This window comes from Equus asinus, chromosome 7, assembly GCF_041296235.1.
Source record: "Equus asinus isolate D_3611 breed Donkey chromosome 7, EquAss-T2T_v2, whole genome shotgun sequence".
NCBI classification, from domain to species: domain Eukaryota; kingdom Metazoa; phylum Chordata; class Mammalia; order Perissodactyla; family Equidae; genus Equus; species Equus asinus.
In genome coordinates this window covers 32,438,970-32,459,825 of record NC_091796.1, presented here as the reverse complement: position 1 = coordinate 32,459,825, position 20,856 = coordinate 32,438,970, and the positions used below count along the sequence as shown (strand labels likewise).

General features: G+C 35.8%; 1 protein-coding gene across 6 annotated transcripts in view; it reads left to right on the top strand.

Moving 5' to 3' along the window:
- PIK3C3 (phosphatidylinositol 3-kinase catalytic subunit type 3) overlaps positions 1-20,856 on the top strand; it is a 157,756-nt gene that overhangs the window by 113,618 nt on the left and 23,282 nt on the right. For 3 of the 6 annotated variants that reach the window (XM_014850180.3, XM_070513135.1, XM_044774657.2), the window contains 2 exons: positions 5,072-5,146; positions 19,225-19,393. In XM_014850180.3, coding sequence (XP_014705666.2) covers positions 5,072-5,146; positions 19,225-19,393 — 244 coding nt within the window. Of the gene's footprint in view, positions 1-5,071; positions 5,147-6,228; positions 6,548-18,112; positions 18,139-19,224; positions 19,394-20,856 lie in introns of those variants that run through there. The other 3 variants (XM_070513136.1, XM_014850183.3, XM_044774652.2) reach the window with 3 other exon arrangements.

Here is a 20,856-nt window from a genome sequence, read left to right as displayed (position 1 = left end):
TTGATGTGTTTGAATAAAGGAAAGCAGTCTATCCTGATATTGCTATATTCATACACATTTAGAACATGATAGGGTTTTGTCTTAGTCCATTCGGGCTGCTATAACAAAATATCAGAGACTGAGTGGCTTATAAACAACAGAAATTTCTTTCTCAGAGTTCTGGAGGCTGGAAGTCGAATCAGGGTACCAGCATGGTCAGGTGAGGGCCGTCTTGGGTCGGAGACTTCTTGTTGTGTCTTCATGTGGTGGAAGGGGCTAGGGAGGTCTGTGGGGTCTCTTCTATAAGAGCACTAATCCCATTCATGAAGGCTCCACCCTCATGACCTAAGCACCTCCCAGAAGTCCCATCTCCTAATACCATAACATTGGCTGTTAGAATTCCAACATGTGGATTTTGGGGCGATACAAACATGCAGATCATAGCAGACTTAAATGCTCTATGAGAAGATGACAAGATATAAAGTGTTGACAAAAGAAGTCATTAATGTTTTGACATAATCTTAGTAATGAGATATAAATTCTGTTTAGTCTTTAATAGATGTATCTTTGAAATCACTTATCTACTTTATAATTACAAGTTCTCTCTCCCTGGAAGCTGTTAATTCTCCCCTAGATTTTCCCTGTGCTTGAGTAACTGATTAAGTTGACTGTGGACAAAGTCTCAGTCAACAATAATTATGCTTTCGATAAATCTCAAGAGCTAGGATAACAGTATTGTATTATGAGGGTTCCTCTCATGGTATTTTAGATTAGTTTTCATGGTTCTTTCCTGGAAATAAGTAAGTAGCAGCATGCCGTGGGGATTAATTCATATGTTTCAACCATTTATGCCAGTTTTCATGAAGTTTATATTCTAGAAGATTATTTTTTATTTTCTTAAAAGATTTGTTTTTAATAACTAAACATTGTTTAAGGGAGGGTTAATAAAGGAGTTGACACTAGAGTTGAGCCCTGAATGGTATCTGGTATATAATATGTTATTCCTATTTTGTATAAATATTATCTTTATTTATGTTTATGCCCCTATTCATACCTATACTTAAGTAATCAAAGCTGGGAGAACAAAGTAGAGGGCTTTCTAGACATATAACAACTATATTTAAACTTTCATATCATTTTATGGTTTATAAATTGCTTTCTTATACATGATTTTTTAAAATTTTCACAATGCTCCTGTGAGGTAGTATTCTACATTATTTTAGACCCCATAATTTATTCCCAAATTTATACTTGATAATCCAGTTTTGGCTAAGAAGTATGAAGAAGATGTAATATTCCTAGGAAGTTTAAAAACATAGAAATAAAATATGTGTGTGTATTAGAATCCAAGGTTTTAATTCTTATTTTTACTGAGGGAACATAATGTGTGTTACATCTAACTGTGTTTACTCATAAAAATGATCACATACAGTGTATTTAAATTTAAAGACTAAAAAACACTGATTGAAACATTCCAGAGAAAATGTTTCCCTTCTCTTACTCTCCTACTCCGTGTTTCTCTCTCCTTCGCTCCCTCCCTCCCTGCTTTCCTTCCTCCCTTCTTTCCTTTTGTCTTCTTTCCTGTTTTTCTCAGACCTTCAAGTCTGTGTTTTCTATGATGTAAAAAAATTACATATGATCTAAAGACTGGACTAGGCTGGACATCTAAGATAGATCATTCACATGACTGGTAGTTTATACTGTCTTTCAGCAAGGCTTGTCGATCAAGTCACCTATGCATGGCCTCTCTGACTTGGGCTTCTCAGGGCTGGGTTCCAAGAGGAAGTGTTGTAAGACACAGAAAGTACGAACTGTTGGTTTTTGAAGGCCTGGGTTGGGAAGCTGGTAGTTTGTCACTTCTGCTGTATTCTGTTGGTCAAAGTAGTCACAGAGCCTGCCTGGATTCAAGCAGAGGGATATAATTCCCACCTTGAATGAAAAGCGTGTTGAATAATGTGTGGCTCTCTTTAATTCACCACACCTAGTTCTCAGTACCTTATACATGAGATATTTTGCATGCCCTCAAATACTTGGGTCTTTTAACTTAACTTTCAGATAGTTACGATAAACTTTTTTATATCTTAAGTCTATTTAATAAAGAAATGTTAACTTTTTCTACTTGAAATATACATACACACACAACCTATAAATGTTGACTAAAATTTGAAAACCCTGCTCACTTAGTAAAATTACTGGAAGAATATGTTATGGATATATGCTAAATGTCATAGTGTTGTGCCTTTTATAGAATGTTCCATTTCTCCCGAAGAGCTAATGAAAATATGACTGCTTTTTCATGTAAAAAAAAAAAAAAACAGCCGTTTGTCATACCTATCAGACAGTTAAATTCAAATTAGATCTTGTTCCTCTCATTTTCTCAACATTGCACATTTATTCATTCCCTCATAACTGATTTGATGGCGAGCCGCTTTTCTTTGCATCGTATTTTGAATAGCCTTCTGTTTTCTATATATCTTACTATGTTACAAAACAATCTTTTCTGTTTCACTGAGGTTGGTAGCATTCCAGGTAGTGTTAGAGGTTGAAAGCCATTATTTGAATTTTTTCATTAGAGGATTCAATGCTTGATAAGTTGCTACTTTGTACTAGAATCTGATTGTTGGACATTATCATATAGATGTATGTATAACTTTCATTTTAAAAAGTAATGTTTTAGGTTTCTGGCAGAGTGTAAGAAGAAAGCGATAATAGTTACGGTGACATTTTTTCCAGATTACACAAAGTGTCAAGTCTGTATCATGTAAGTGAATGTGAGAACACCAATTATTCTCACACACATATCTTTACTAAGGAAAGGTAAATCATATCATTTAGTTGTCTGTATTTCTCTTTATTTTACTTTAAATCAAAATTGTTTTGTAAAATCAATTTAATGATAGAGGCATCTCACGTGGAGTCAGATTCTGGTTTACAGCAGCCTTTTGACAAGATTCCCTTGGACTGGTATAGTATTTCCATTGTAGTTAAAGAATAACTTCAGTTTCCCTAAAAATCCTCTAATCTACTATGTAAATATATAAATGAATGGGTGTTGCTGTATTCCAATAAACTTTATTTATGAAATGTAAAAACAGAGGGAGACCAGTTTTGGCCCTCAAACTGTCTCAGACTCACCCTTTAGAGTGCCCTCAAGTCCCCCAGTGGACCACTAAATGTATAAGCAATTGCCTTCAGCTGCAGTTAACATAATCTAACTATCGTGAGTTACACACATAAGAATTTTCTTTTTTGTAAGAAGCTCAGATGTAATTGCTGTTGTTGTTTTAGGTGCTTAAGGATGCTAGGGCCCCCAAGGTCTCTGTGATTCTCTTGGTCTCAGATGACTCCTGCATCTGCAGTCATTGTCTGTGCAGTCTAGCCAGGAAGAAGAAAAAACCTTAGGGGCTCACCTCCCAGTCCAGTTGGCCTCCTTTTTAAAAATGTTCCCCACAAAACTGCGTTTGCTTACATTTCAGTAGACACTCCTAACTGCAAATGAGGCTGGAAAATGTGGTCTTTTACCTAGGCTCAGTCTTGCCCTGTAAATCCTGGTTTGGTTTTGTTTTAAGGAAGAAGCACAGAAGGGATATTTTGTAGGCAAACTGGTAGTCCCTATCACACTACAGACTAGGTTTTGAAGATAACTGATTATCAGTGAACTGTAACTGATTTGTTACAGTTAAGTGAGAATTGTTAGTAGACTAGTATATGATTAGAAGTGTTTTTTTGAATGATAGTATGCTATCTTTTATTCATTTTCTACATATGGATATATTTTGAAATATATATAATATGTAGTTTTATCTATAATTAGAATATAATTAGTTAGTCTAAACAGATATACTTGATCTTAAATATCTTGTTGAATCTTGCATCTATCAAAATAGCCACTTAGGGGAGGAGGAGTTGCAAAGTGTAAAACTGGCATGAGCAAGGACTTTAGAGTCACACTTAGGTTCCAATTCCAACCCAGCGACCTTAAACAATCCTCTTAACTTCTGGAGCCTGAGGTTTTTTCATTTGAAGGATGGTTATAATACTTAGATGGCATCATTAAAAGAGTTAGAGATGATGAATGTAATGTGCCTAGTGAAGAGCCTAGCCTTCAATAAATTTTAACTGTTATTATTATTAATTATTAATTACTAATTAAAGATTAATCCAATGATGATATCATTGTTTAAGTCACTTTTGGACTTCCAGAATGGCCTTGAACATGAGTCAAATGAACTTTAATATTTATTGAATTTGTACAGGATTAATTTGTTTATTAACAGGTGGTCTAATCTCTTTTCTACATATTGGCTGAAATAAACTTTTTTTTGTAAGTACTGGTATAGTCATATGTATGTTTGCAATTTGTATTTGTTGTGAAGTTACTAATGGGAGAAAGAGGGTGGAAAAAAAATAAGCTTCAAAAAGGTGTTATTTGCTTAATTGTGTTTCAGCATTTTCAACACATGCCAGGTTTCCAGACCTTTTAGAAGAGAAAGATAAAAGAGAATAAAGCGAGAACCAGAGACTCTGCCCCAAGCTCTGCTCGTGTAATTTTTCTCAATAGTTTAGATTATGCTGTGAACTTCATAAACGCCTTAACGCTCAAATAAATTCATTTGTCTTCCTATCTGCTGGCACTTCAAGATTGTTTCTCTAAAGATTCTTTTTAAACCCTGCATTTACTTCTCTTATCTTGTAGATAACAGGGTTCTATTCTTTATGTGTATTTTTGTAGATGCTTTTTTCCACCTGTGATCTTTAACATGTGTCCAATTTGAAGTGAGAAATGGTAGACACAGGTTATAATTAAGGTTCTTGGGACTTTATTTAACTTTTGATACAAGTGACTTTTATAATTTGACAATACTCTGCAGGATATGTTTTCTGCTGCAAATCATTATTTTGCGTTTCAAATGGTAAACTCTTCATAGAGTCAAAGAAGATTACCCATTTAATTTGAAAATTTAGGTGAGAAATCAGAAAGCAATAATCAAATTGAAATTAAAGTAGCACAAACTGCTTTTATATTGAATTATATGTGTAACCTGGTTTGCACGTGTTTTTCACAATTCTTTTTTTTGAACTGTTACTGCAGCTGGATATTGCGTGATTACCTATATACTTGGAGTTGGAGACAGGCACCTGGATAACCTTTTACTCACAAAAACAGGTAACAAATGACAGCTACTAGCAGATACACATTTTTATATGCCAGTGATTTTTACCCTGGAATCTACTTAGTAACAAAATAAGTTGCATAATGAAGATAAATCATAGAATTTTAAAAGTCCCTTTATATGGTACCTTTGAAGCATCGAGGGGAACTCTCATCCCTTTTAAGAATCACTTTAGTAGTAATCCTACAGATGGTTATAGCCCTTGCTTCTTGAAATGCCTCCTTTGGTGGACAGCCCGTAATGTATGCAAGCAGTCCAGTCTCTTACTGTACAGCTCTAGTTAGAATGTTGGAACGTTCTTTCCCTTATCAAACTACACTTAACTCACATTAACCCCTCTCTTTCTTTGCCTTTCCCCTCGGAGCTCCATGGAGTAATCATTCACATCTCCGTCCATCCCATGGCTTTAAACACCATCTCTATGCAAACAACTTCCAAACTTAGAGCTTTCTACTTCAATCCATTTCATCAGCTTCAAACTAAAATATCTAACCACTCGAAATCCTAATTATATGAGCAGTTGTAAAAGTTGTTTTCTTCCTCCACTACTTGTCTAATGCCTGCTTCTCGCCTCATTTTCCCATCTCAATAAATAGCAACATTATCCACCCAGTTATTTAAGCCCCAGACTTAGGAGTCATTTTTAATTCTACTCTTGGCCTCATCTCACATATTGAACCTATCAGTAAATCTTGTCTACTCCTCACCTCCAAAATAGATCATGAAGTTACTCATTCTCTTCATTTCCACTGCTTTGACCCCATTTGAAGCTACCAACATGTTTTGTCTAAACTGAGTAAAATCTGACCTCTACTGTGGCCATGGTGCCTTGCCCACAGTGACCAGTTTGAGTGTCAAACCACTCCTGCTTTTGGCAAGTGCCCTTGTTGTTTCCTTTTCCTGGCAAGCTCTTCTCTCACATCTTTGCCAGTCTGACTTTGGTTATTAAATCTAAGTTTGAAAGGCATCTCCTTAAAGAAACCTTTTCTAACTCTCTGATCCGAAATGACATATACCTGCCACCCTACCCCTCTCATTACTCTGTATTTATTATTCTGTTTTGTTTCCTTTACAGCACTTATCACTAGCTGAAGTTATCTTCTTTATATAACTCAACAAATGTTTATTGAGCACCTACTATGTGCCAAGTATCGTTCTCAGTGCTGGAGATACCAAAACGAACAGAGCAGACAGAAATCCTGGCCCTCATGGGGTTTGTTGACTTCTTATCATCATCTGCTCCCATTCAGGATGCAGGTTCCATGAGAGCAGAGACCCTGCCCACCCAGTTTGCCACCACACCTCCTGAGCCTTGAACAACACCTAGCTAAACTGTTTGATAAATCAGTGATCAGTGTTAAATGAATGAATGAATAAATATTTCTGCTCTTCCATGTGGCCTTTTCTTTCCTGGGCTAAATAATCTGTTTCTTCAGCCTTTCACAGAAAATAAATTTTAAAGTACTCTTAAAATAGTCTCTCCGGCAAGAACATTTTCCGTTTTGTTAATATTCTTCCAAATTGTCATCCCAAGAATTTAACATAGTACGTGGAGTGGAGACTGACTAATTAATAATATAGTAACCCTATTAATTCACATAATCTGGAATTTCATATATTCAGTTTTAAGGTATTAGTGTGAAAAGTTATCTGTGGTAGAATTTGCATATGAAAGCCATGTCTGTGTCAAGGCCAGGCAGTCCCTTTAATAGCCAGGACTGAAGTAATGTAGTCAGATTGTCATGGAGGTTCTTGCCAAATTTGCTAATTTAGCAAAGGATATTTATAAAACATAAGTGTATTTGGAGAGAATTGTAATTTGGTTGAATCTTTTAACCACATTTGTTTTTGTATTGTGATCATTTTATAACCATAATGGAATTCTTTAATGTGTAGAGTAGCATCACATCTATAATGTTATATTCACAGATCTTACTTGTCTCTTCTTTTGGAAATTAATAAGTAATAGGCCTTTTTCTGATGGACTTTGAGAACTGCTCTGTCTTGTGTGTGTGTCTGTGTCTGTGTGTCTGTGTGTGTTGAAGGGAGTATTTTGAATAAAATTTGGAAAGAGGAGCCTACCTAATATAGTTTTTTGGCCCAGGTCACAGTTACTTGTTTTATGGAAATTGATTTGTAAAATTTGTAAAACAGAAGGTTTTAAGCTTCTTGTCACCAGTTTTCCACTAGAGGGTGCTCCAAATTTGCCTTTAAAAACCAAAAAGTTAACCTTAAAATGTGCTAGATAAGAGGCACAGTCTGTTTCTTTTAAAAGAGCATTTCTTGAAATTACTTTTTCATAACTACTGTTTAATTATTTTATCCATTTACAGGCATACCTCAGAGACACTGCAGTTCAGGTCTAGATCACTGTACTAAAGTGAATATTGCAATAAAGCAAGTCACACGAATTTTTTGTTTCCCAGCACATGTGGAAGTTAGCTTTACACTGTACTGTAGTCTATGAAGTGTGCAGTAGCATTATGTCTGAAAAAGTAATGTACGAACCTTAATTAAAGAAGACTTTATTGCAAAAAAATGCTCCCGTCACCTGAGCCTTAAGCAAGTCGTAATGTTTTTGCTGGTGGAGAGTGTTGTAAAAAACGCACTTATCTGCAAAGTACGATAAAGCAAAGTGGAATGAAATGAGGTACTGCTGTATATCAGACATTTTAAGTCTTCCTCACTCGGATAAATGTTTTCCATTTTCAGGTTTAGTTTGAATCAAATTAGATTATACATATAAAGAAACAGCAATTATGTCAAGACAAATGGAAGTATAATGAATGCTTCAAATTCAAAAAATTTAAAATAATTTATTTAAAAATGTTTTGTGTCTATAGTCATTTTCACTAACAATATTTCAGAGCAGCTTCAGGTTATATTAATTACATATAAGTTATAATTAGACTTGTATGGTTTAGACAACTATTATATATTTAAAGTGAATTTTGAGTGTAGTTCATTGCGGGAAATACATTTCAGTAACTGTGGTTAAAAATACCTCAGATATCATGAAGCGTCTTCCCTTGTATATTTTGGATCCATGATGCCTTCAACACAGACTGTTACATATTAAAAATTTAGAACTTTAGATTCTCTTATATAACTCTTTAATCTCTTAGTATTGGTAGAACATTTTTTTATAAGTAACGTTCCTCCCATTCTTCAAAATAAAACACTTTTTATCTTCTGTTCTTCTCATTTGCCAGCTTGGGCAGGTTTAGAGTCTATGACTCTGCTCTGGGTGAAATTGGTTTGGGATTGTAATCAGAGTTCCGCTGACTCATCTGTGTCCCGTTCCCTGGTCTGAGAGACGGAGCAGGGAGGAAGGAGACACCCAGACTGCATTTCACTGGAGTGTTTTGGGGATTTGCCCCCAACACACTGTTCTACCTATAAATATAGATAAGACAGAAAAGGGTCAGACTGAGAACTTTAGGAGTGTGTGGAGGAAAATGTTTCACACTGCATGTAGAGAACTGCAAAATCTATATGGTGGTAGTGTACAAACATGCAAAATATAAGTCTTAGTGACAGATTTCCCAGACATGCTTTTGCCCCTGCTTTATTTTCTTGTGCCAGCTTTCAGCTTGAAGTTTCCTCAGCTTGTGCAGCAGAGGGCGTTGTGTATCCATCATGAACGTAAAAGTCGAAATCCTTTGTCAGTGTGTTGTCATGTGGGCAATTATAACTTGTTTTTCTTGAAACAAATTTAGGGTGAATGATGTTTCCCTTATTAATGCATTAATATAGCATTATTTGGGCAAGAAATTACAAAATTTAAGCTATGGTGTGAGATGAGAAAAAATGAATTTTTTCAGAATGGGTGTTCTTTGAGGAAGCTTTAATAAGTTTATTCAGGGTAATTTAGTTGTGGCAGGACTGAAATGAAACGTGATTTGAGTTTATCTCAACTCTGTGGAGAAAGTGTTTGTTTTGTTTTTATTTTTGAGAATTTGAGGGGCAAAAAGGAATAATGTAAGTGAAAACTTTGTTGTTATGGTATAAAGACTTTATAATGGAATTAACGCATAAAATTAATATATAAATAACCTGAAAACATTCACAAAGGAAAACAAGGAGCTGGATGTCTGTAGTAAATAGAAAGTTCCGTGTTGTCCTAGGGATGGCCCTTCTAACCTAGAGTCATCTGTTCACAGAGTGAGAGAAGCGGTGACTTTTTGTCTGTCTTGGCACTTCACAGTAATACCCTTTGAGCCTTTTGCCAGAAAGCTCAATGTAAAGGAAAGTAGTCATTCTTATTGTGATCCTAATTGGATATATTTTTAAATACATCTCTTATCCTGATCTTCATCATTCTTTAATTTTATCTGAAATTGATTCCCTTCCTTTTTTAATTTGGAGGAACAGACTCACATAGAAGTTAATATGTCAAGCTCTAAAGTCACATTCCTTAGGTTTAAATTGCTACTCCACCATTGGGTGACTTTAGATAAGTTATCTAATATGTCTGTGACTCAGTTTCTTTTTCTGAATTTGTAAATGATAAAAATAGAACCTCTCTCCTGGTGGAGTTGGGAAGGTTGATGAGATAGTATAGTAGAGTTTTGTTTGGTACTGAGCAGGCAGTAAACATTCCTGAAGGACTAGTCAGCTATTATGGTTTTGCTTGTTTGTTTTACCACCAGGAAATAAGAATGCCCTCTGTTTTTGGCTTGTTATTTGCAATCTTAATTTTAGAGATAAGAAAATAAGTAATGTATTTCAAAAATTCCTTTTTCTCACCCTAAAACCCAAACTCCTTTAAGTTACTGCCTTCTAAATTCTGAGTGGCTCTGTAGTTTGGGAGTGTAGGAAGATTTATAAAGAGAAACAGTCAATTTGATCATTGATTTAATGTCATCCTTTCTGTGTTTTCAGATAAACCTTGATAATTTAAAAATAAACGTTTATTTATTTGTTTTATTTTTTTTTCAGGCCATAATACAGTTGTTCATGATTTCCAAAATCTTTTTACTTAGAAAGCACGTAGTTACTATTCAAATGGTGGTACTTCGTCAACTATTTGTATTTGAATTATTCAGTTTAATATATTAAATATACTGTAAAATCTAAAACTACAGACTTATTTTCTTAATGTGCTTGTTTATTCTCTGGGACATGAGAGAAAGGGATATAAACAGTTTTATGCCCCTAGTAGGCACCCAAAAAATGGTTTTAAAATGAATAAATCAACTAGATTTTTTCATGTCATTTTTATCTGTCTTCAGGGTTTCCAGTCTCCTGTCTAAACTTTTATTGTTCCTGTAGACTGTGGGCTTACTACTATTTTGTAGGAGTTTATAGACCGGTTGGATTGGTTTTTCTCAGTTGGTGTATGCAAAAGAGAATCAGGCACGTAAGACCTTCTCTTTTTATCCATAAATACTTTTTTAGTCTTTATCAATCATTACTTTAGATAATAATGAGAAGGACTTGTCTTGATGTGAATAGTTTTCTTTTTAAACATTATTTGAATCTGATCTTTTGAAAGTTTCTTGAGTATTTCTTATCAGGTCAGTTGTCTTATGTTTACTGAAACCTATCTTAAGGAAAATGTTAATGGTTGCTGTAAAGGGTGCTTTTATTTTTAAGTTTGTTTTAGAAGGACATTGTTTCTTCTCATTAGAAGTAATAAAAAATGATAAAGTGCTATACTGTCTGTGCCTCCGGAGCTGGAAATTACCTCATGAAGAAAGTAACTTAGAGTGTGTTGTGAAGGATGCGTTGGGCTTGTATAAGATGCAAATGGAGAAAAGCACACATTCCAGTAAAATACCCAGAAGCTGAAATAAGCAGTGCGTTTGCAGGTTTATATAGACTGGTTAGATTAATTTGAGGTCAGATTCTGGAGGGAAATCAGTCTACTTCCTTTTGGGTTACCTTTTATATAGCACAGCTGAATTCAGTCATTGAAGTAGAGCTGCAGATTAGGATATTAAGTTTTTTTATGTAAGTTTCCTTATCAGGTGATATATTCTTTAATGCTGCAAAGACACTGCGTTTGTTTTGCTTTGCAATGAATAATTTGGGGGGAGGGTAAATTGTAATGTCCTTTAAAGCATTCAAAGTTCCACCATAGACTAGTGATCATAAACTAGATTATTAAAAAGTTAATACATTTTCATAGTGACCCCTTGAACAAAAAATGTGTCAAATTTTAAGGTAATGGGATTATACAACACAGGAAAACTGTAACTATTAGTCTTGAATATGAGTTTTAATTTATTTAAATGATTCATCTTAGTACTATCCCCTTCACAGTGACCTAACTGAAGTTCAGAGTTCTACTAATCCGTATAAACTAGATCAGAAGTACTCAAGCTTCGGCCTGTATCAGAATCACCTGCAGAGTGAGTTCAAATACAGATCGCTGTGTCCCAGGCTCAGAGTTTCTGATTCATTAGGTAGGGTAGAGCCTGAGAATTTGTTTTTGTAGCAAAGAAAACTATCCATACTTATCTGAAAAGGTTATTAAAATTCTCTTTTTTTAAAATTCATATCTGTTTAGAGGCTGGATTCTTTTCTTTTGCTTCAGTTAAAACAATATATCATCATAGACTGAGAGAAGAATAAAAAGTGAGAATCCAGCTGTCTCCTTTTAAGTCAGACATTAAAGAGATTTGCAAAATATAAGGCAGTGCCACTCTCCTCACTATGTTATTTTTGTTTTGGAAAACGGTTATTATTCATAAAAACAAGTTACATTAAAATGTTATTGACTTATTATTTTCAAATTAATTAGTATTTTTTAAGAAGTTGCAGTTTTAATTTCAAATTCAGTAAATATCGGTAGAGGTAGCCCAACTAAGGCTTTTTTGGGTCCTCAATAATTTTTTTTTTTTGAGGAAGACTAGCCCTGAGCTAACATCCGCCAATCCTCCTCTTTTTGCTGAGGAAGACTGGCCATGAGCTAACATCCTTGCCTATTTTCTTCCACTTATATGTGGGATGCCTACCACAGCATGGCTTGCCAAGCGGTGCCATGTCCGCACCCAGGATTCGAACCGGCGAACCCGGGGCTGCCAAAGCGGAACGTGCACACTTAACCGCTGTGCCACCGGGCCAGCCCCTCAATAATATTTAAGAACATAAAAGGGTCCTGAGACCAAAATGTTTTAGAATTGCTTATTGAAGGTCATTGTTTTACATCTTCAAAGGGTTACTGTTCGGCTTTAGACATTAAAACAGTTCTCTAGAAGAAAAGAATATTTCAGGGGAAAATACTTCATTGGTTTTAATCACTATAGGAAAAAATATATATATAAGATTTAAGAATATGTTTTTCTTGAATGGAAATAGACTATATGATGTGGGGTCAGTGAGCCGAGGAGTTGAAAGAAAGATTTCTTAGACCCTTAAGATCTGACAGTAGTGCTCTTTTATTTAGAGAATAGTGTGGAATAGCATGGGAACAGGAGCCATGGGCAGTCAGAGCTGCTGCTGCTGCCATGGAGACAGGACCCACGGGCAGTCAGAGATGCTGCTGGCATGGGGAGCTGCTGCTGCCACCGCTGGCATGGGGACAGGACCCATGGGCAGGCAGAGCTGCTGCCGGCATGTTGCTGCTGCCGCTTCTCCTGCAAACATGGGTGGAGAGTAAGGCTAAATTTAAGGCATAGGTATGTGAGTTATCTCTTTACAAGACAGAAAAACGGTTAAAATGGTACCAGTGCTGGTAGGGTCGGGCCATTGGGCAATCCCACAACTTTTAGATAAGAATCAGACCGGATTGAGTAAATGGCAGAAGTCACCACTTAAATATTATCCTCAGCTAAAGACAAAAGAGGATTTTGGGGGGGTGGGGGGGCGGTCAGTTGCATGAGGTTGCCAGACAGTAAACAACTTAAGTCCTTGCCTTCCCCATTAAGAGTTTCTAGAGTTAAGGCCATCCCCCCCTTCCTCCTGGAGCAGAGAGGGAGGCATGGAGATTTCCTTCACAAATGCAACTGTCTCTGATCAAAGGGCAAGCAAATTCCACTCCTCTGAGCCTGCCTCTCATCTGCAGTTTTTTTTTTTTAAAGATTTTATTTTTTTCTTTTTCTCCCCAAAGCCCCCCAGTACATAGTTGTATATTCTTCGTTGTGGGTCCTTCTAGTTGTGGCATGTGGGACGCTGCCTCAGCGTGGCCTGATGAGCAGTACCATGTCCGCGCCCAGGATCCGAACCAACGAAACACCGGGCCACTTGCAGCGGAGCGCGCGAACTTAACCACTCGGCCACGGGGCCAGCCCCCTCTCATCTGCAGTTTTAAAATTAACCAGCCTAAAAATCCTCATCATATATAATCAAGATATAATAAGTAAACATAGTTTGCCCCCGTTTCATCAGTTAACTTAATTTTGTCCCTATTCATTAGAAGCCTTCTTAACAGTTGAATGTGAAATTATGATAAATTATATGAAACATTTAGCAGATAGTTGGAATGTCTATACTAATCTGTACGTATGTATGTCTTATTGTCCTTTGTTACACAAAAACTATTGTTGAGAAATATTTCATCGTTGCTATGCTTTTAACTCTAAGTGAAAATACTTCTAATTATATCATAAGGGTTTAACTAATAAATATTGGGAGCAGTGGGAGTGTGGATAGGCAGCATTTTTAATTCCAGAAATACAGGTTCCATTGCATTGATGAATAGTTGTTTGCCACCTTCTTTGTTTCTAGGTTTCATGGTAGGGCAACAGGAAAGATGTAACATTCACATTAGAAATAAAGGTACTTTGTGGGAAAATAGTAAAATGTCAGGTTTGTATACAAAAAAAGAAAATTGAAGAGAGTGAGAAACTTACTGTGGAATAGAGTGGCAGGGAGGAATTTTTGAATTTGGGAATTGCAGGATTTTCAAAAAAACACAGTTTGGATTATAAGGAACAGAAGAAGAGAATCAAATAGAAGGGGAGTAAGCAGAGGAGTGAAAAATGGAATAAGTACAACTTTGAGATTGGTCACTTTCAGCTATTAGATAGACAAAATGGAAATTTAAAAAAACCTCTACTGTTAAATAACTATTCATTTCAGCACTTTCTGTTCTCTTTAATCCAAGAACTACAAATGTCTTGAACTACAATTTTAGAAATAAGTTCATGTTACTTATGCAAATAAGAGGAAAATTTAATTAGCACCTCTTATTCCCTTTGTATTGCAAATCAGGGACAAAAGGCAGTAATTACAGTCAACATTAGTTTTGTTTTATGTACACTTTACCTCTTGACTAGGTGATAGATTTGAATAGGGCCACATTCCCTGAATCTCTTAATTGAAAATTTTGTAAATTTCATGAAATGCATTTTAAAAATCCTTACAAGTTTCATTTACAGATATTAACTTTAAAAGAGCTATTCTCTTTGGTATGTATGAGGATGAATTTTCTTAAAATATTAATAGCCTCTTTTCAAAATACATGACTCTTTGAACTTGCAAAGCATAATAATGGTTTCATTGTTAGATATTGAATCTTTTATGCCTTATAATTAAGCGGTAATCCTGTTCTTTGAGAGTTTTCTTACAAGAAGGATAGAAATATGCTCTTCATTTGCAGGCAATGATGCATAGCTGACACTGGAATTCCAGTAATGCCTGTAATGAAATGAAGAAAAGTGGGGCTAGGTTTCCTATTAAAAGCATGGAGGCCATTAAATAAACCATGTGTGATGGCTGATGCCATTTGAAACTAGGATAGCATGATTTATTAAGGGTGGCAGTTTTGAATCAAAGATTGGTCAGGAAGGTCATCTGCTCACGAGCTGAGTATCATTAGGAACTATACTGGTAACAAAACTTATTTCAGTAATTAAGTAAAACCCAGGAAAGTTTATCTGTACCTATAATATTGTAAGCTTCTTATCTCTTTATTACTTGAAGGGTAGAATGTTGTTTCTCTAATAAGGTAGAAAATATGCGAATGAGGCACAAAATGAAGTGTTTAGCTTTTTTGAATAGAGGATACATATTTAGTTATAGGCAGTGGAATCCTTAACAGAAGTTGGTCATGGACTTTTTACCAAATCATGGAAAATTCAATGATAGCATATTCCTTTGAACCTTAAGCGATTAGGAGATGCTGCTTTCCCAGTGAGTACTACAATTATCAAATTCATTATTCTAAAACTCGTTTCTCATCTTTTTGGAGTTATCAACTTCCCTTTGAATTTGTTGAAGTCTATGGATTTCCCCAACAATTGATTTCGTTGTGTTTAGAGACCCCTGAAGCCTATTTCGAGATTCTGAAAAGGTATTTTTCAATTGTGAGTAACACACAGAACTGTTTTAAATAGAAATGAAGCCCCCTGTGTTGACATATTGCCTTTTATAATCTTAAATATGTACAGCATAAAACCTAGTATTAACTTCTTGTGCATCTACTCTTACATGCTATAAAATAAAAACAGATTTATAAATTAAATCATGTTACACAGAGTAGCAAAATTAAATCTAACAACATTAATGTGACAGATGTAACATTGAAACTAAATTGTCACTTGCAGTGTGACTGTGATACAGATAGTATGATGTGAGTTTGAGTTCAGAGTGCTGTTAATATATCCCACGTGATTATTCTTATACTGCTTTTCTCTGCTTGAACTACTTTATAACCTCCATTTGTTCAAGATGCTTTCATGTAATTTCAAGGTGTAACTAATTCTGCTTCTGTTAGTATTAGCCTGCGACAATTAAAATAGCCTTGCTGTTTGATACCAACCAGTCAAAAACCCTGAAATCACAGGACAGTACTAAGTAGTAATGTAGCATCCAGATGATCCAGACTTGGCCTCGATTAATTTTACTATAGATCTTCATGGAAATGAAGACATGAAATTTTTAAAACAAAACTGCTTCTCCTAAGAACTCTCAGGATTCTAGGAGAAAATTTTTCATATCAACAATGTTATTAAAAGTTGTCTAAGCTGTAAATGCAAAATTGAGATGTCATTGGTTAATGAATGCAAAATAGCACACTGAGTGTTCCTGTATGCTAGACATTATCCTAGGTTTCGGAACTATAGCAAAAATAAATAAGACAAGATTCTTGATTATAAGACTTTTAATGATTCATTAAGAGTTTAGTGTGGGAGAGAAATATAAATGAAAAGGTAATTGCAATGTACACTTAGCGAAGGTGTTTTGATCAAAATAGGTGAGATAGGAGCCCTTTTCATAACTGCTTACCAAATGCATGCTGATTTGGGTAACCCTAGTTGAGCTAGAGGAACCATTTAGCTATAAGCTGTTACTGCCTTTGTTGTTTTGGTGGGGGACAAAACCATTTTTCAGTTCTCTTCATGTACCTTACTATCTATATCTAATTATAATTCCTTCTCATCTCACCTCCTCCCATTTGTCATTTACTGTACTAGATATATCCATTTTTTAAAAAAAATTCCTATGAGACTTTCACAAGTTCTCCAATTTGAACAGAATGTTTAAGCTTGATATAACCTTAAAAAAAAAGACAAGGAGATGATTTGGGTAAATGGAAAACTGGTTTTCAGTGCAATGGTTAAATTGACAGCAGTTCCTTTTTCTACAGCCAGGTGGTGACAGTGTTTCAGCCTTTGGATAGTTATTATTTCACATGTGAGCTGTTCTCTCTTTATATATGAATCCCATGTCCCAAATTTAGTACAACTTCTACTGTCACCTCCAGATAATTTGCAGTGTGGTTTTCTTTACTGTTGTGTGAAAATAGTGCCAGTCTCTATCTTGAATTTTATTTCAATTTAATATCATTATTGCCTAAAATGCAGACTTTTTTTATTTTCTGGCCTTGGCAGATTTGAAGTTCTTTCTCTCTTCAATGTTTTATAAGGTTTCCAACTTAATGTATTATTTAGTTTTTCTTTGTAAGAAAGATGCCTTAAAGAATTGCAAAAAGTGACATTACTTAGCCCTTTATTTAATTTATTTAATTTTATTAATTCCTAGTAGTTGTGATCTCAGGTATAAGGAACATGTAATATCAATTCAGTATATTTTAAGCATCTTTAAAATGATAGTTATTTAATTTGAATAGAGTTGAGTATTTAAAATTTTTTTTAAAGTGGCGTCTAAGGTATTTAAGATGAACTTTTTTGAGCACCTTTAAGAGATCTGCTCATTAGATATTAAATAGCTTGATTTAGTTTTGTGTTCAGACTAAAATTTTTTTTTTTCTCTAACTTAAGGACATACCTTCCAAAATGTGACAAGGCAATAGATGTAATTATTCTTAACTTAAACGAGATTTTTTAGTAATTTTACTTAACACACTCGTCTATAACTTAGTTGGGAAGAAGAATAATGACAACTAACATTTAGAGTGTTGACTGTGTAACAGGTACTGTCCCAAATATTAGATGTATTATCTCTTTCAGTACTGCCCTATGAGGTAATTATCAGTATGAACCTATTTTGCAGTTTAGAAAGTGAGGCTTAGAAAGGTTAAGCAGCTTTGTTAGGGTCACATACCCGATCAAGTGAGACCTGAAGGTGTCAGCTGTACTCTAGGGCGGTTGTACTACAGACTCAGCATGCCATAACATCACTGTTATCTGGGGCTTCATCGCCATAACCAGTCCGTTCTGTGCCTGTCACTGTTGTATACTTCCAGAAGACCCTAAGGATGGAATATAAAGTTTACCAATAACAGTAAATAATGCACAGAGAAAGAGGTAGACAGAAGGGCATAGCTAAAGTCTTAATGGGTACAGTCAATATATAAAAATATTTTGCAAGGTGGCAAAAGTGTGCAAAAACTCAACACGTGTACCTCAAGAAGGAACACTTGGCTGGTGAGCTCGAGGGAAAAAAATCTAAGATTCCCAAATACATGATGGAAGACAGGCCACATAAAACAGGTCATAATGTATTACAAGACAAAAGAGGGGGCAGGTTGCGCTAGGGGGATTTTGGGTTGGGTTTTTATTTTTATTTTATTTTATTTATTTATTTATTTATTTTTTTTTTTGAGGAAGATCAGCCCTGAGCTAACATCTGCCACCAACCCTCCTCTTTTTGCTGAGGAACACTGGCCCTGAGCAAACATCCATGCCCATCTTCTTCTACTTTATGTGTGGGACGCCTACCACAGCATGGCTTGCCGAGCGGTGCCATGTCCACACCTGGGATCCGAACTGGCGAACCCCGGGCCGCTGAAGCACAATGTGCGCACTTAACTGCTGTGCCATCGGGCTGGCCCCTGGGTTGGCTTTTTAAATGAATTCTTTTCTTCTTTCAACAATGAGTACCTACTATGTGCCAGAAACTATTCAGAGGCTGGGGATACAGCAATACACAAAACAGGCCTAAGTCCCTGCCTTGGTGGAGCTTAGATTGTAGGATCCATGGGGCTACTTTTTGTGTTAAAATATGTGCCTACTTTATACCTAGCGGTCAATCATAAGGTACTTCTGAATTCTGTGGTGAACCATTCTCTGAAGTAAATGATCGCATTCTTATATTTCTGGTCTTTGAGTTTAGATGGCTACTCTACTAGGATCTGTCTTCATGGGCACTGCAGCTGTGTTCAGCTCTTGGCAGATGTAAATACTGTGGTTGGTTTCTTAGCTTTCAATAATGAGTGACATGGATCAGTGGAAGATGGTTCAGATGAAGCTAACAGTATAATTTGAAATCGGGGGATTGTTTGGGGCAGGGGGAGAATAGTGATAAGTTAAAGGAAAGATTTGTTTAGGAATACTTAAAAGAAATAGTTTTCTGCTATGTGAAGGGCAAGTTTTCGCTTAAACTTTAGCATGAGAAATTTGCTACATGATACTAATTTCTACTAATACTTAAAAAGTTGTCTTTGATTCTGTAGATCTAAGAGTAAGATTTAAAATTTTAAATTATTATTACTGTGGGATAATTTTAAACATAGTTTCATCTGATTGAATGTGAGTCGAAACAAAAATATGCTGTGAAAGTCACTCCTGAGCCTAGGGTTAGAAAATCAAATAATTTAATAGACTTCATCATGAACTAGTATTCTTTATGAAGAGACACTGCTTTACCAAATGTATGACATGTCCCCTTCCCAGTTCTTTAAGATAATCTGGAAACAGATGAGTTTCTTCTCAACATCCAGGCAAACTCTTCCACATAGACTTTGGATATATTTTGGGTCGGGATCCGAAGCCTCTTCCTCCTCCCATGAAGCTGAATAAAGAAATGGTGGAAGGAATGGGGGGCACACAGAGTGAGCAGTACCAAGAGTTCCGTAAACAGTGTTACACGGCTTTTCTCCATCTTCGAAGGTAAGTTGATTTGCTTGACATGGAGAATTTTGGTAAATTACTTTCAAAGAGCAAGAAAAGAATTGCTAAATGTACGTGTTCTTTAGCATCACTCTTATAGCGACACAACCAACAATATTTCTTAATGTGCATTTGATGTCTATTTTGATAAACAGTCTGATGTTGAAGGAAGAAGAATTTCTTGTTTTCCCACTAATTATCTGATTGCTAAATCTCACCAAATGGGAAGCTGGCGTTACACAAGATTAGGCAAACACAGAGGCTTCCAAATCAGTGGGTTGAAATATTTTTAGCAAAATGTACTCTGTGCTCTTTGACAGTGCTAGGATAGAGAAAAGGTTGAGAAGCTTCATACCATTCAGACCTCCCTGAGGCCAGTCTTGAAGGATTATAATCACCACATTGGGTTTTTTCCTTCTCCCTAGCTGATTTCCCTCTTCTTAGTAAAGACTGAAGCATTTAGCTTATTTAGAGTGATATTAATCCAGTCATTTTTACTCTTTAGCACCTTTATCAGCCTTAGTTTTGATTGCTCTTCAGGAGCATTCAGAAGTTTGTTAAATGATTGAAGAATAAACGTTACATATGATTTTGTCTCTCTTTAGCATCTCATCAGGCATTCTGCTAAAAAAAAAGCTGATTTTTCTCTATCCCTTCTGTTTTCTCCAATGCCACTGTATCTCTGTTTCCTTCACCCTGGTTTATCAGGACTGAACATCATATATCATCAGGTACAAAGTAAATTAAAAGTCGCATTTGTTAAATTCATGACACAACTCTGATGATTATCAGAAATGGCAGGATCATTTGACTCTAACTCTGTTTTCAACATAACTCTGCAAAATGAATATTCTTAGTCCAGCAGAAAATCCCAGCTCAGGAGACATACCAATAGACTGTGAGTTGCCTGTGCACTTGGGCTCTGTCTTGTCTATTTTGTAAGCTCAGTTACTCAAAAGTAGTTAGAACATAGACACTCAATATATGTATGTTGAAGCTTCGGTATTTGCATGAAAACTCCCAGAATTTCTGCTTCACGTGTAGGATGAAGCCATGTTCCCAGGTGATGTTGATGCTGCAGGTCCCAGGAGAATGGTGGTCCTGTATTAATCAGGTTTCATCTTTGCAGTGACTCAATGGGCCTTCATTGTTAAGTCGGCTCTACTATGTGTCACAAACTCTAACGTGCGTTTTACAAATGGCCACATTATTTATCCTCTGAGTGGCAGAGTGGCTCAGTTTTACTTCCCAGAAATGCTAAAGGAATACTGAGAAGATCAGTGCTCTTTTGATTTGCCTGGCATTACAGAAACACGTTCAGAGAGATGAAAGTTCCACTTTAACATCTGGGACTTTTAATTTCAAATAGTCAAAGCCTACGGAAAGCTAAAGGGAACCATGGTGATCTCAGTGAGGAGGCAGACAAGATGATATGAAATGATAAGTAGAGAAATGTCAAAGGT